The sequence below is a fragment of the Sceloporus occidentalis genome, unplaced genomic scaffold (genome assembly GCF_023333645.1).
Source record: "Sceloporus occidentalis isolate IW3139 unplaced genomic scaffold, rSceOcc1.0.p SCAF_5, whole genome shotgun sequence".
In the NCBI taxonomy this organism is placed as follows: domain Eukaryota; kingdom Metazoa; phylum Chordata; class Lepidosauria; order Squamata; family Phrynosomatidae; genus Sceloporus; species Sceloporus occidentalis.
The window spans coordinates 2,531,292-2,544,313 of record NW_028316985.1 but is presented as its reverse complement, the minus strand read 5'-3'; the positions used below and the strand labels follow the sequence as shown (position 1 = coordinate 2,544,313).

Sequence of the window (13,022 nt, the reverse complement as noted above, 5' to 3'; positions counted from 1 at the left end):
CTTTCCCCCCTGTCTCTCAGCCTCCGTCGTCCAATGATGGTGGCTCTGTTTTTAGCTTGGCCCAAAGCCCTGCCTGTTTGGCCGGCCATGGGCGAATTGTCCTGGGGACCTAGTTAGGTTGTTGCCAAGGCCTAGAAGGTTCTGTGTGGGACAGAACAGGCACATTTCCTGCCCTGTGTTAGGACAGACGGATGCCAGCAGGCATCTCCCTCTGAAAAGATGAAGCAGCTGCACATGGAGCCTGTCAGGCTGTTGGTCGTTCTTGTCCAAAATGGCTTCCAGTGCTCCTGTCAGAAGGGCTTTCCCATCGTACCCACTGTCTCCTGTTAAGGCTGGTGTCTGGAACTCACTGGAGACCAGCAGTTGGAAAAGTTACCCCTCAGGCCACTGACTGTGTTGGTTGGGGGTTTGAGGAACTGGTGTTATACCACAATTTCCAGAATCCCCACCCAACATGGTCAGCAACCAAAACAGTCACATTTCCAAATCTACAGACAGTTTAATCATTTTCTTTGTGTTTTGTAAGATGTTCCCATTTTTGGGAAACAAGTGCGATATAAATAAAGTGATTGAGTGATTGATTGACTGCTTTGCAAGCTCTAGTGTTGACAATGTTGAGCAACTGCCTGGTTTGTTATAGGGCAGCTTGTATGGTCCATCTCAGAGTTTGTGAAAAATTACTTGTCTGGGAATACCACAGATTCAGGGAGTTGTAGCCTGGAATCCTTTCTCAGGAAAGAAAAGAGATTCCACCTAAAAACATTAGGAAAAGCCTTCTGACTGTAAGAGCTGTTCAACACTAGACAATGCTGCCTTGGAAGATGGTGGAGTTTCTTTCTTTGGAGGTTTTTAAGCAGAGGCTGGATGGCCATCAGTCATAGGGAGGGTTTTGATGGTGTCTTCCTGCATGGCAGAAGGGGGTTGGATGGCCCTTGGGACTCTTCCAACTCTATGATTCAGCATGGCCAACTTTCCAGATGGATTGGAGGCCATGCTGGTTGGGAATTCTGGAAGTTGCAATACAATCCACCAAGGAGATGACCTTTTGGGAAGCCATTCTTCTCCCAGAAGTTGGAAAAAGTATTTTTGGAGTCTCCTTTTTTGGACTCTTCTTTGGTGGAATCTCCTTTTTTGGATGTTTTTAAGCAGAAACTGAATGGCCATCTGTTGGGAGGGCTTTGATTGTGTCTTCCTCATGGCAGAATGGGGTTGCATTGGGGTCTCTTCCAACTCTAGGATTCTACGAAAGGAATCTGAATTGCCCCTCTCTGACCATTTCCTTCCTGTCCCTTCTTTCAGTCCATTTAAGATCAAAGTCCTTCCAGCCCATGACGCCAGCAAAGTGCGAGCCAGCGGGCCCGGCCTCAATGCTTCTGGCATTCCTGCCAGCCTTCCCGTTGAGTTCACCATCGATGCCCGTGATGCCGGGGAGGGCTTGCTCACTGTGCAGATCCTGGTGAGTGTCAGAAATTGGAGCTGGCCTACCTGGGCAGGTGAGGTAAGGTCTCCCTGCTTTGCTAGCAATGGGAGCAGCTCTCACTTGACTGTGGGCTGGGGCCAAGTGAAATGTGGGCATGTGTAAGATTGTAGCGCATAGAACACGTTCTGATTGTGTTCGATTTTGGAAGCTGAGCCAGGCCAGGTCTGGTTAGTACGTGAATGGAAGACCACCAGGAAGAATAGCAGGGATATCCAGTTAGAGTTAGTAAAAAGTTGGTAAAAAGAAAGCCCTGGCAGCCCAAGTTGACAATACTGGTCTAAATGGAACTCTCTAGGACATAGAACCAGACTCTGGTTTCAATGCCATAGCTTAGTCTGGATGACAGATCATGGTCAGAATGCCTCTCTTTTGCCACCAAACAGTTACAAGTACAGTATACAGGGGAATAGAGGGAAGACCTTGAGAAGCATTTGGATAAGACTTGGTTGTTGTTGTTGTGTGCCTTCAAATTCTTACCTACTTATAGTGGCTTAAGGCAAACTTGTCACAGGTTTTTCTTGGCAAGATTAATCCTTGGATGGGAGACCATAATAATATTTTGGACTTCAAGGTGGACCTCAGAGAGAGTTCTACCTGAAACAAGCAAGAGAGTCAGATCTAATGCCCCCTTTTGCTCGTAGTCCATGGAGCAGAGAGATTTGTGGTAGATTTGTTCAGTCAGGAAGAAGGAATTGCACTTTGGATGTGCTCAGAGGCATTTTTTACTTATTCTTTCATATGAGAGCTAGCCCAGGGGAGGACTCTAGGGCAGGATCTGCACATGTCCTTGAAGCACAACAGACCAGTCACTCTGGCCTTCAGGAGATATGGCTTCAGATACAATGAGATGCACACTTTCCCTTGCACACAACACACTACTGACAATGGTGCCCCTGTCCCCTGGTTTTTGTCTCCTCAGGATCCAGAAGGCAAACCCAAGAAAGCCAATATTCGGGACAATGGAGATGGGACCTACACTGTGTCCTACGTTCCAGATATGACAGGACGCTACACCATCACCATCAAGTATGGCGGTGACGAAATCCCCTACTCGCCCTTCCGCATCCATGCGTTGCCCGCTGGGGATGCCAGCAAGTGCCTTGTCACAGGTTGGTGGTGTCCAGGTCTCCATTCTTCCACTTCTTCATTCCTCACCCAACTAGTATCAGAGTAATTTGCAGCACTTCTCTGTACTTTTCTGTTGCTTCCCATTATTTCTTTGGAAGGAAAACCCCCTAAGATTGATCAGAGAATTGCATAAAAGAGGGGGTGGGACTTGTAGCCCATGGGCGACATCTGGCCCCCAGGGCCCTCATTTTGGAGTTTGCAAGGAGTGCCTGTGTGACTCGGGAGGCATAGGAGGATAACCCTTGCCCTCCTTCTCTGGTAGAGAACCTGAAAAATCCCGGTCAAAATGCCTCTCAAAATGCCCTTTAAAAGTTACTTTTGAAAGTGATTGGGTCCGTTATTAGCTACGGCATTAAAGAGTAAAACTCTTACTCATGACAATATATTCTGAAATGTAGTTTGGTTCCATCCCTACAATGGTAATGGTGATGATGATGATGAGGAGGAGGAGGAGGAGGAGGAGAAGAAGAAGATAAAGGGAGGGGGAGTTGTTGTTTACATCCTGCCTATCTTGGGACTCAAGATGGCTTACAGAAGTTAAAGTGGATACACATAAAAAGTTTCATTGTACAAAAGTTAAAAATATATAACAAAACTTTCAAGGTAATGGTGCAACTTACAACTCACTGCAGCTTCTCACTGCCTTTTTCTTTCTTTTTGTCTTGCAGTGTCCATCGGAGGCCATGGATTGGGTAAGTAACTTGCTTTAATGCTTTTTATAAGCCGCTCTGAGTTCTTTGTTTAGGGCAATGTATAGGGCTGTATATGTGGCATAGTTATTTGAGTGTTGAATTGTGACTCTGGAGACTGGGGTTCGATTCTCATCTCGGCCATGAAATCCACTGCATGACCTTAGGCATGTCACATGCTCTTAGCTTTAGGGGAAAGCAATGGCAAACCTCTTCTAAACAAATCCTGCCAAGAAAACCCTGTGATAGGGTCACCATAAATCAGAAATGACATCAAGCCACACAACAGCATAAATATTTAAATAAAGAAATAAGTATAAGAATAAGCACCTGTGGGATGCCCAGGGTTGGCCTTTGTGGGGGCCCTTGGAGAGCTGCATGAGTCCCACCCTCTGGCTTGAAATATAGTTATTTTTTATGACAACAGCAGATATGTCGAGAGATCTTGTAGCACCTTTGAGACTAACTGAAATAAAGAAGTTGGCAGCATGCGCTTTCCTATGCATCTGAGGAAGTAGACTGAAGTCTACGAAAGCTCAAAGGTGCTACAAGATCTCTCGACATACTGATTCCACAGACTAACAAGGCTATATATTTAAATTCAACAACAGATATGGTTTCTTTCCCTTGGCCCTGTCTGTCTGTGGGTTTGGAGTTCCTTTCTCAGGGCCCAATCCACGGACTCAGAGACTATGGCTTTTTATCCCTGTCTAGTGGCTGCACACTTCAACAAGGCTGATATAGACAAAATCCACCACCTTTATTAGGACCACTCCCAAACAACAAAAATGTGTCAGCTTTTGAAACTTTTCTGTTTCTTCCCCATCCCTTCATTTTTGTCAACTTCCAGCCTGACATAGTTTTGTGTATTTGAGGCCCCAAATCAATCCTTTGAGCTAACCCTCCCTCTGTGGCCATGATGAGGCCATTTTGTCTTGGATGGGTTCTCCCTCAGTTGCCTGACAATGGATGCCTCTTTTCCCCCTTCATCTGCAGGGACTTGCCTGGGTCCCACCATCCAGATTGGAGAAGAGACAGTGATCACGGTAGATGCCAAGGCCGCTGGGAAAGGCAAGGTGACCTGCAAGGTTTCTACACCGGACGGAGCCGAACTGGACGTTGACGTGGTGGAGAACCATGATGGCACCTTCGACATCTATTACACTGCCCCAGAGCCGGGGAAATACATCATCACCATCCGGTTTGGGGGTGAACAGATCCCCAACAGCCCCTTCCATGTTGTGGTGAGTCAAGGGTGTGTGTGTGTGTGTGGTGTGTGTGTGTGTTGTCTGCCTTCAGGTCATTTTCAGCTTATGGCAACTCTAAGGAGAAGTCTTATCATGGGGTTTTCTTGGCAAGATTTGTTCAGAGGAGGTTTGCCATTGCCTTTCCCTGAGGCTGAGAGGATCCCAGGATCTCCCAGTGGGTTTCATGGCTGAACTGGGAATTGAACCCTTGTCTCCATAGTCCAACACACAAACCGCTATGCCATGTAGACTGCTAAAAAGATAAACAAATAGGACCTAGAGCAAATCAGGTTTGAACTCTCCCTAGAAGCCAAGATGGCTAAACTTTGTGGCCCATGTTGTACTTAGGTCACATCATGAGAAAACGTGACTCCCTAGAAGAGATGATAATGTTTGTTAAGGTAGAAGGCAGCAGGAAAAGAGGAAGACTGCATTACAGAGGGATAGATTCAGGTTGCGCTATGCAGTGCAGAAATAATGCAATTTGACACCCCCTTTAACTGCCATGGCTCAATGCTGTGTAATCCTGGGATTTGTAGTTTGCAGTGGCAGTTTGCTAACAGAGAAGGCTAAATATCTCACAAAATTACAAATCCTAGTATTCCATAGCGTTGAGCCATGGCAGTTAAAGAGGTGCCAAACTGCATTAGTTCTGCACTGCAGATGTAGCATGGGTGGAAATTTATATATTCCCACTACTCAAAGATTTTAGCTGTTTCCTTAAAACAACAGCAGAAAAAGAAAAAAGAAAGGGGGGGGGGGAGCAGTCAGCATAATCCTCCCAGGTAGAGAGATGTTGAACTGCTGAGCTGCAAAATATCTTTGGTTGCATTGATTTCTTTAGGCTGCTGTATGACACACAATTCCAGGAAGGAAATGGAAAATGCCTCATTCTCAGCTGTATAAGAAAATGGAGGCAGTGAATCACAGTACTGTACTGGGATAGTTCTTCTAGTCATCCTTGGCTGAATCAACAGCACTTGGCAATTTTCAAAGGGCAGCTGTGTTCATCTGCTTTGGTTAAAAAAGAAGAAAAAAGTTCCATGAGCTCCCCCTTTTCTTTTCTTTTTTTAACCATCTAGTTTAGGTGCATTGACACTATAGAAATAATGCAGTTTGACATCCTTTTTAACTTCCATGGCTGCATCCTACAGAATCCTGACATTTGTAGTTTTATGAGGCACCAGCACCCTTTGGCAGAGAAGGCTAAAGACCTTGCAAAATTACAAATCCCAGGATCCTATAGGATGGAGCTACAGCACTTCAAGTGATGTCAAACCACATTGTTTTTACAGTGTAGATACACCCTTAGTTTCCCCAGTTCCATTTAGAGCTCCTCCAGATGGCCCAGTAGTTCTGGCGTTCTGTTTCAGGATTTCATACCTTTAAGTTGTTTCTACCTCTACATCCAGTCCTGCACTAAATATACTCCAGGGTTTTGGTCTTGGTTTGTTGCTCCTTCTAGTAGAATTTAGTGTCTTTGTAACTGCCTTTTTCTCCTAGTTTGAGATGTGATTAAGATGTGGTGTGGTTTCCCTTTGTCCTTTCCATGAACTGAACATCTTACTCCCATCCTCCTCCCCCTGTATCCCTGTCTTGCCTATTATTATTAAATAATAATAATAATAATAATAATAATAATAATAATAACAACAACAATGTTCTTGTAGTCATAAATGCTAAAGTGGTATAACACTTTAGCACTATGGCTATAAAATACAATTTGCCCTCTATCCCTGGGTAATACAGATTCAGTCATCCTTTGTTTGAAAATATATATACATTTTTAAAAATTCAAAAAAGCGAAGCTTGATTTTGCAATTATATATAAGGGGCATCATTTTACTACATTAAAAAAGACAACATTTTTTAATTTGCCCTTTTATATAAGAGACACTAGTTTACCATGGGCCTAAATACCCTAGAGCAGTGGTTCACAACCTGTGGGTTGCACCCCCTTTGGGGTCGAATGGCCCTTTCACAGGGGTCGCCTAAGACCATCAGAAAACACCTATTTCTCATGGTCTTAGGAACTGAGACACCGCAATTTTATGGTTGGGAGTCTTCACAACATGAGGAACTGTATTAAAGGGTTGTGGCATTAGGGAGCTTGAGAACCACTGCCCTAGAGGCACCAGATCCCATCTGACCTTGGAAGCTAAGCAGGGTCAGTCCTGGTTAGTACTTGTATGGAAAACCACCCACGAATACCAGCTGCTGTAGGCTATGTTTCAGAGGAAGGAACTGGCAAAACCACCTCTGAGGATTCCTTGCCTGAGAAAACCCTATGAATTTCATAGGGTTTTGAAATTCATAGGGTCACCATAAGTTGACAGATGACTTGAAGGCACATACACTATGCCATTTTATTTAATGGGACTTGAAGTTTGGTGTCCATGGGGTGTCCTGGAACCAAGCCCCCCTTAGCTTGTTAAAACCAACCAAGAGCAGAGAAGAGTGGTCTGGTGGTCCCACATTGACCTTTCCCTTGCTTCCCACCAGGCCTGTGAGAGCATCCCCCACATCGAGGAGCCCTGTGAGTCGTCTGTGCCGCTCCAACAGCCCTTCTCGGCGCCCCACACTGGTGGCTACCCCCTTCACTGGGTACCAGGAGCCGGTTCTTGCCTCTCAGCTCCTGTCTGCTCTGGCTGCCTCTTTCTCTTCCTCCTGAATCTTTCAGTCTTGGCCCAATGTCCATAAGATGGAGGTCCAAGATGTCATAGGTTCTCCATTCTGTAGGCATTGGCCTAGAGCCTCTGGTCCTAAGCTCTTATCCCCATGGAAAATGGTGCTACCGTGGGCCCAGCCTGAAGGTGTAATACCATCCTCAAACTCTACCTGTGAAGGTGGGCATTCTTTGGGGATCTTTATGCACCCCTTCAGACTTCTTGGGAGCTCTGTCAGTGCAGTCTAGAGGCTTTCTCTTTGGGAGACGTCTCCGGATGACAAACACACTGCTTTGGACCTGGTTGTGGATTCTTCTGGGAATTGGGGCTGCTTTGTGGAGAACCTTCACAGGACCCCAATTTTCAGGGAGCCCTAAGAGTTAAGGACCTGGATTAACTTAGTGCAGATGTAGACTCTAAAGAGCCTTTGCATTAGCTGTGCATACAACCACACAAAGCAGAAAAGAGGATCATTCCAACATGGCAGTTCTGGTTCATTTGCCATCCCATATTCCTTTGTGTTTATTATTATTATATTTAGTTATATCCCACTTCTCCCCAAAAAATTGGGATACAGAGCAGTTTCACCCACCCACGGTTGCATTCTGTCCTCTTCTTTGGGTTGCATTTCTCTCTTAATCTCCTCCTTTCTTGCAGCTCTGTCTTTTCCAGTCTGCATGGCCCTCGGACACTTTTCAGGGCAGAATACTCCTCCATTTCCACTTGCCTTGCCCTCAGTGCTTTTGTTTTCTCTCTTGCTTGTCTGTACTTAGTGCTCTCTCTCTTTTCTCCCTGTCTGTTTCCTCTTCAAACCACCCCCCCCCCCCATCCCTTCCCTCCTTCCTCTCCTCACCAGGCTACGGATGAGCCGGTCGCCCCTCCGGAGAGCGTGGATTCCATGCTGCGCCCCTTCAACCTGGTCATCCCCTTCGCCGTGCAGAAGGGGGAGATCACAGGTAAAGCATCCGTCTTCCCTAACAGGGGCACAGAGAGGGGCAGGGAGGAGAAGCAAATTAGCCTATGAACAGCCTGTAGGGAAGTATTGTGCGGATAATAATAACTGAACGAATATTCAAACGTATTTGGAAAATGATTGAAAAAATAGGTTTCAGAGGCCCTGAGCAGACAGGGTAGGATAACACCTGTCCCCACACTGACCCAAGACCTGGGGCAGAAGGTGCAAATACAGGACATGTCTAGGAAAAGGAGGATGCCTGGTCACCCTCCACCCACTTCCAAATTTCTTCCCCATTGTGAAGGAGAAAGTGGAGGGGTGTCCCTGTCTGTTCTGTGGCCTAACCAAGACCCAGCCACTTTTACGTTTGGCTCATCCTATGATAATAATAATAATAAATAATAATAAAAGTTTATTTATATCCCGCCCCTTGAGGTCAATTGGGGCGGCTAACAACGATAAAATACAATACATTGTAGATCAAAATTCCCCTCCTTAAAAAATTATTAAATCAATTATAATTAAAACCAACTAATTAAACAACATTAACACATACACATTATTACAAGACAAAAGCAAAACAGAACAAAACAAATAAAACAGTAAACTACGGTAGCATTTCCAAGGAGGACCTTGGGGACTCTTATAAGAACAGGGTTCCTGAGGCCAGGGTTATCTATTCCGGAAAGGCCTACCGGAAGAGATCCGTCTTGACAGCCTTTTTAAAGCTGTGTAAAGATGTCAGTTGACAGATCTCGTCCGGCAGGTCGTTCCATAATCTGGGGGCGACAACAGAAAAAGCCCTCTGGGAGGTAGCCGAAAGCCTAGCTCTTTGAGGCTGCAGCAAATTCCTCCCAGAGGACCGGAGTGTGCGGGGAGGATTATAAGGGAGGAGGCGGTCCCTGAGATAGTTTGGACCCAAGCCATTTAGGGCTTTAAAGGTGATAACCAACACCTTGTACTGGGCCCGGAAACTAATAGGCAGCCAGTGGAGGGACTTCAATACTGGAGTAATATGGTCCCTCCTTGATGTTCCTGACACTACTCTGTCTGCCATGTTCTGCACTAATTGCAGTTTCCGAATCAAGTACAAGGGTAGCCCCATGTAGAGCGCATTACAGAAATCTAGACGTGAGGTTACCAGCGCGTGTACAACTGTCTCTTGTAAACTCCAGTTGCTGCAGCCCGTCCTTAGAAAATGGTTCCCTACTGTGATGTCAGCATGCATCATCTAGTGTGAATGTAGGGGAAGAAGAGGCTAGTTCCCCCAACACAGCTTTGACCATTCCGGGTTTCTTTCCCTCTCTTTTCTCCCTCCAGGTGAGGTGAGGATGCCTTCTGGCAAGACTGCCCGGCCTCATATCACCGACAATAAGGATGGCACCGTGACAGTGAAATACAGCCCCGTAGAGAAGGGGCTGCACGAGATGGATATCAAATACGACGGGAACCACATTCCAGGTGGGTGCAGGAGGAGGAGGAGGAGGAGCAGTGACCTCATCTGTAAGTCAAGGGCAGGTTTTGGGGCCAAAATTATGGATTTTGATATGACCAGTGGATAAGTCGAGGATACAACTTAGAGGCATGGAACAGCAGTGGTTCTCAACCTTCCTAATGCTGCGACCCTTTAATGCAGTTTCTCATGTTGTGGTGACCCCCAACCATAAAATTGCGGTGTCTCGGTTCCTAAGACTATCGGAAATATGTGTTTTCCGATGGTTTTGGGCAACCCCTGTGAAAGGGGGTGATTCCTTTTTAAAGACAGTTAAGTGCAGTACTTACATTGACCCCATGGATAAGTCAGCTCAGGTTTTTTGGGTCAGTATTTGGACTCAGATTTCTAGAGTTATACATGAGTATATACAGTGAATATTTTATTAAACATTTCATCAACAACCATTGTGATGTATTGGTTTGAGTGAGGATTAGGACTTCAAGAGATCAGGATTTGAATCCTTGCCCAGCCATGGGAACCCCTGACCCTGGGGAAGTCACACTCTCTCAGCCTCAGAGGAAGGCAATGGAAGACCTCTTCCAGAGAAATCTTGCCTAGGAATCCCTGTGATAGGATTGCTTTGGGAGTTGTGACTTGGAGCCTTGAAATCACTTAAAGGCACACAATTAGAACAGAAACCATTTCAAGCAGATTGTCAAGACCTCTTGGAGGAAAGTGGCCATCTTCTTGGGGACTTGTGAAACCTTTGGCTGATCATTACTTGTTGTCTTTCCTTTCTTCTCCATCAAGGGAGCCCACTTCAGTTCTATGTGGATGCCATCAACGCCCGCCATGTGAGCGCTTATGGACCGGGGCTCAGCCATGGCATGGTCAACAAACCAGCAACCTTCACCATTGTCACCAAGGATGCGGGAGAAGGTGGGCATGGAGGGCCACAGAAGGTCCATAACCTGGTTATATTCAGAATCTGAATATTACCAAGCAGGGAAATATCTTACTGCCAGTTATGTAAATACCACTGGGCTAAGATGGATCTGTGAGAAAGGGCAGTTTGATAAGCTCATGGCCAGAGTCATGAGAGGTAGGTGTTGTGAGTGGGTTTTGATAATTAGCCTGTCACTTAGGGCTCATCTACACAGGCCAAACAAAGTGGTCTCATCCTGTCTTCATGGCAATCAGTCTTCATGATGCAGAACCAAATCTCTGATTTGAGTGCAAGCTGCATTCATGATGTAAGGCAATTTCTGCACCAAATCCACCCGATCTCGTCATTAAACAAGTTTAAAATATAATGGGCTCTTGGTATCCATTGAGATTTGGTTTCAGGACCCACCATGGATACAAACATCGGTGGATGCTGAAGTCCCAATGGTGTAGTAAAATGATGTCCCATATCAGGTGGTTTTGGTGCAGAACTTGCCTAACATCATGAATCATGAGGGAGCAACTTGCACCAGCAGTGGCAGTACTGGGCAATAGCAGGGGTGCATGGTTAGAATACTCCGGGAGCAGTCCTGAATATTCCAGCCAGGGTAAAAAAGCCCTTTGTCAGGCCATTGTGAAGCTACCGAATGTCTGCATACATTCCAGCTGCTCAGGTGAAGGGAATCTGCAGAAGAATGTGGACAAAGATGATGCAGACCAGGGAAGGGAATGAGCTTGGTTGGGAGGGGACTCCTAGGGTGCCTCTACGCTGTAGAAATAATGCATTTTAAACATTATTTTAAGTGCTGCCACTCTATCCTATGGAATCTTAGGACTTGTAGTTTTATCAGGTCTTTAGCCTTCTCTGCCAAAGACTGCTACAAATCCTAGGACTCTGTAGGATGGTGCCATCAGGACACTTAAAGTGGTATCAAACTGCATTATTTCTACACCTCTGGATCTAGAGTGGTGAATCTTTTTAGCTTAGAAGCTAAACTCGCATTTCAGTCAAGTTTTCAAGGACCTCATTCAAGTGGTGAGTGGAAATAACGGCGAAAAGAGGGTGGGATGAAAATTAGATTTTGGCAGAAAGCTCTTTCTGCCCATAATTAATCCTTAGGAGAAGTATTTCAATCTTCTAGGAAACATTGCAAAGCAATGGGAAGGCCCAGAAAGACTCATTGGGTGCCCAGGAGAGCCAGATTGATCCTTAGGGCCTGAGCTTCCCCATCCTTTCTCCAGATGGTGGAAGATGGAGGTGAAATGAGGTGAAAACCCTATTTAGAGGTTGATAGGAAGCAGAGAATTCAGTGGGTGTAACTGGGTTGGTGAGATAGGAGCTCCTAGGTTGAAGATCAGCTAGTATCTATAGCCTGTTACAGACTGCCAAAATAAAGTTGCTTCGGGTCTCTTTGGAGGTATGCTGTTTAAATGATGCATGCACCCTAAGAATCCGGAAGCTGCACCAAAGCTGCACTCCAGTGCTTAAGAATGGAGTGTGGCTTTGGCGCGACCTCCGGACTCTTAGGACCCATGCATCATTTAAACAGCATACCTCCAAAGAGACCCGAAGCAGCTTTATTTTGGCAGTCTGTAACAGGCCTATGATTCTGTAGTTACCAGGAGAAAGGAAAGAAGATTGACCAGGCTTCATGACCCCTCTTCTTTTCCTTTTCCTAGGAGGCCTGTCCCTGGCTGTGGAGGGTCCATCCAAGGCTGAGATCACCTGTAAGGACAACAAAGATGGCACATGCACCGTCTCTTACCTGCCCACGGCTCCTGGGGATTACAACATCATTGTGCGCTTTGATGACAAACACATCCCTGGCAGCCCCTTCACGGCCAAGATCACAGGTGAGCTTTTCTGCCTCCCACCCTCCAAAATCATGCTGCCCCTCCCCACAAGTGGCTTTCTAGAACACTTGCATCTCCACCATCCCAATTTCCACCCTCCTTGAACTCTCAACCTGTATTGAAACATACCCAATGGGTACTCTCCCCACACACCTGGCTGACTGACTTCTTCAAACTCCACAACTGACCTTTCATCCAATGCTTAGGTGACGATTCCATGCGCACATCCCAGCTCAACGTGGGCACCTCAACCGATGTGTCTCTGAAAATCACCGAGAGCGACCTGAGCCTCCTGACAGCCAGCATCCGGGCACCATCTGGGAATGAAGAGCCATGCTTACTCAAGCGACTGCCGAACCGGCATATCGGTAAGCAGAATGAGGGTTTGGGGCTCTCCATAAACAAGTGACAGGAGACCAGTGAAAATCCCCGGGCCCAGAAGTTGTTACAAAGAGAAATTCGCATAATGGCGTGGTAAACTGATCATAGAAGTCATGCTATAGTGAGGGTGGGCCAAAGGCAGCCTTGAGGCCATATCTAGCTCAAAGGCTGATTTTGTGGCCCTCACCCCCTTCAGACTTCCCCTTTTCTTGTCACCCCCCAACACAAAAGAGGGTTAGTTG

The 13,022-nt window shown here is 46.1% G+C and overlaps 2 protein-coding genes across 5 annotated transcripts in view; both read left to right on the top strand.

Annotated features, from left to right (window-relative positions):
- Positions 1–13,022, top strand: part of LOC149311551 (protein SPMIP1-like) — a 72,309-nt gene that overhangs the window by 27,034 nt on the left and 32,253 nt on the right. The gene's annotated exons all lie outside the window — the stretch shown is intronic.
- The window catches only part of LOC149311553 (filamin-C), an 88,646-nt gene that overhangs the window by 58,074 nt on the left and 17,550 nt on the right, over positions 1–13,022 (top strand). For 2 of the 4 annotated variants that reach the window (XM_089527362.1, XM_089527360.1), the window contains 10 exons: positions 1,300–1,456; positions 2,400–2,589; positions 3,277–3,300; positions 4,294–4,541; positions 7,047–7,148; positions 8,067–8,166; positions 9,486–9,626; positions 10,411–10,539; positions 12,226–12,399; positions 12,606–12,767. In XM_089527362.1, the coding sequence (XP_089383488.1) occupies positions 1,300–1,456; positions 2,400–2,589; positions 3,277–3,300; positions 4,294–4,541; positions 7,047–7,148; positions 8,067–8,166; positions 9,486–9,626; positions 10,411–10,539; positions 12,226–12,399; positions 12,606–12,767 (1,427 nt within the window). The remainder of the gene's footprint in view (positions 1–1,299; positions 1,457–2,399; positions 2,590–3,276; positions 3,301–4,293; positions 4,542–7,046; positions 7,149–8,066; positions 8,167–9,485; positions 9,627–10,410; positions 10,540–12,225; positions 12,400–12,605; positions 12,768–13,022) is intronic. The other 2 variants (XM_089527363.1, XM_089527361.1) reach the window with 1 other exon arrangement.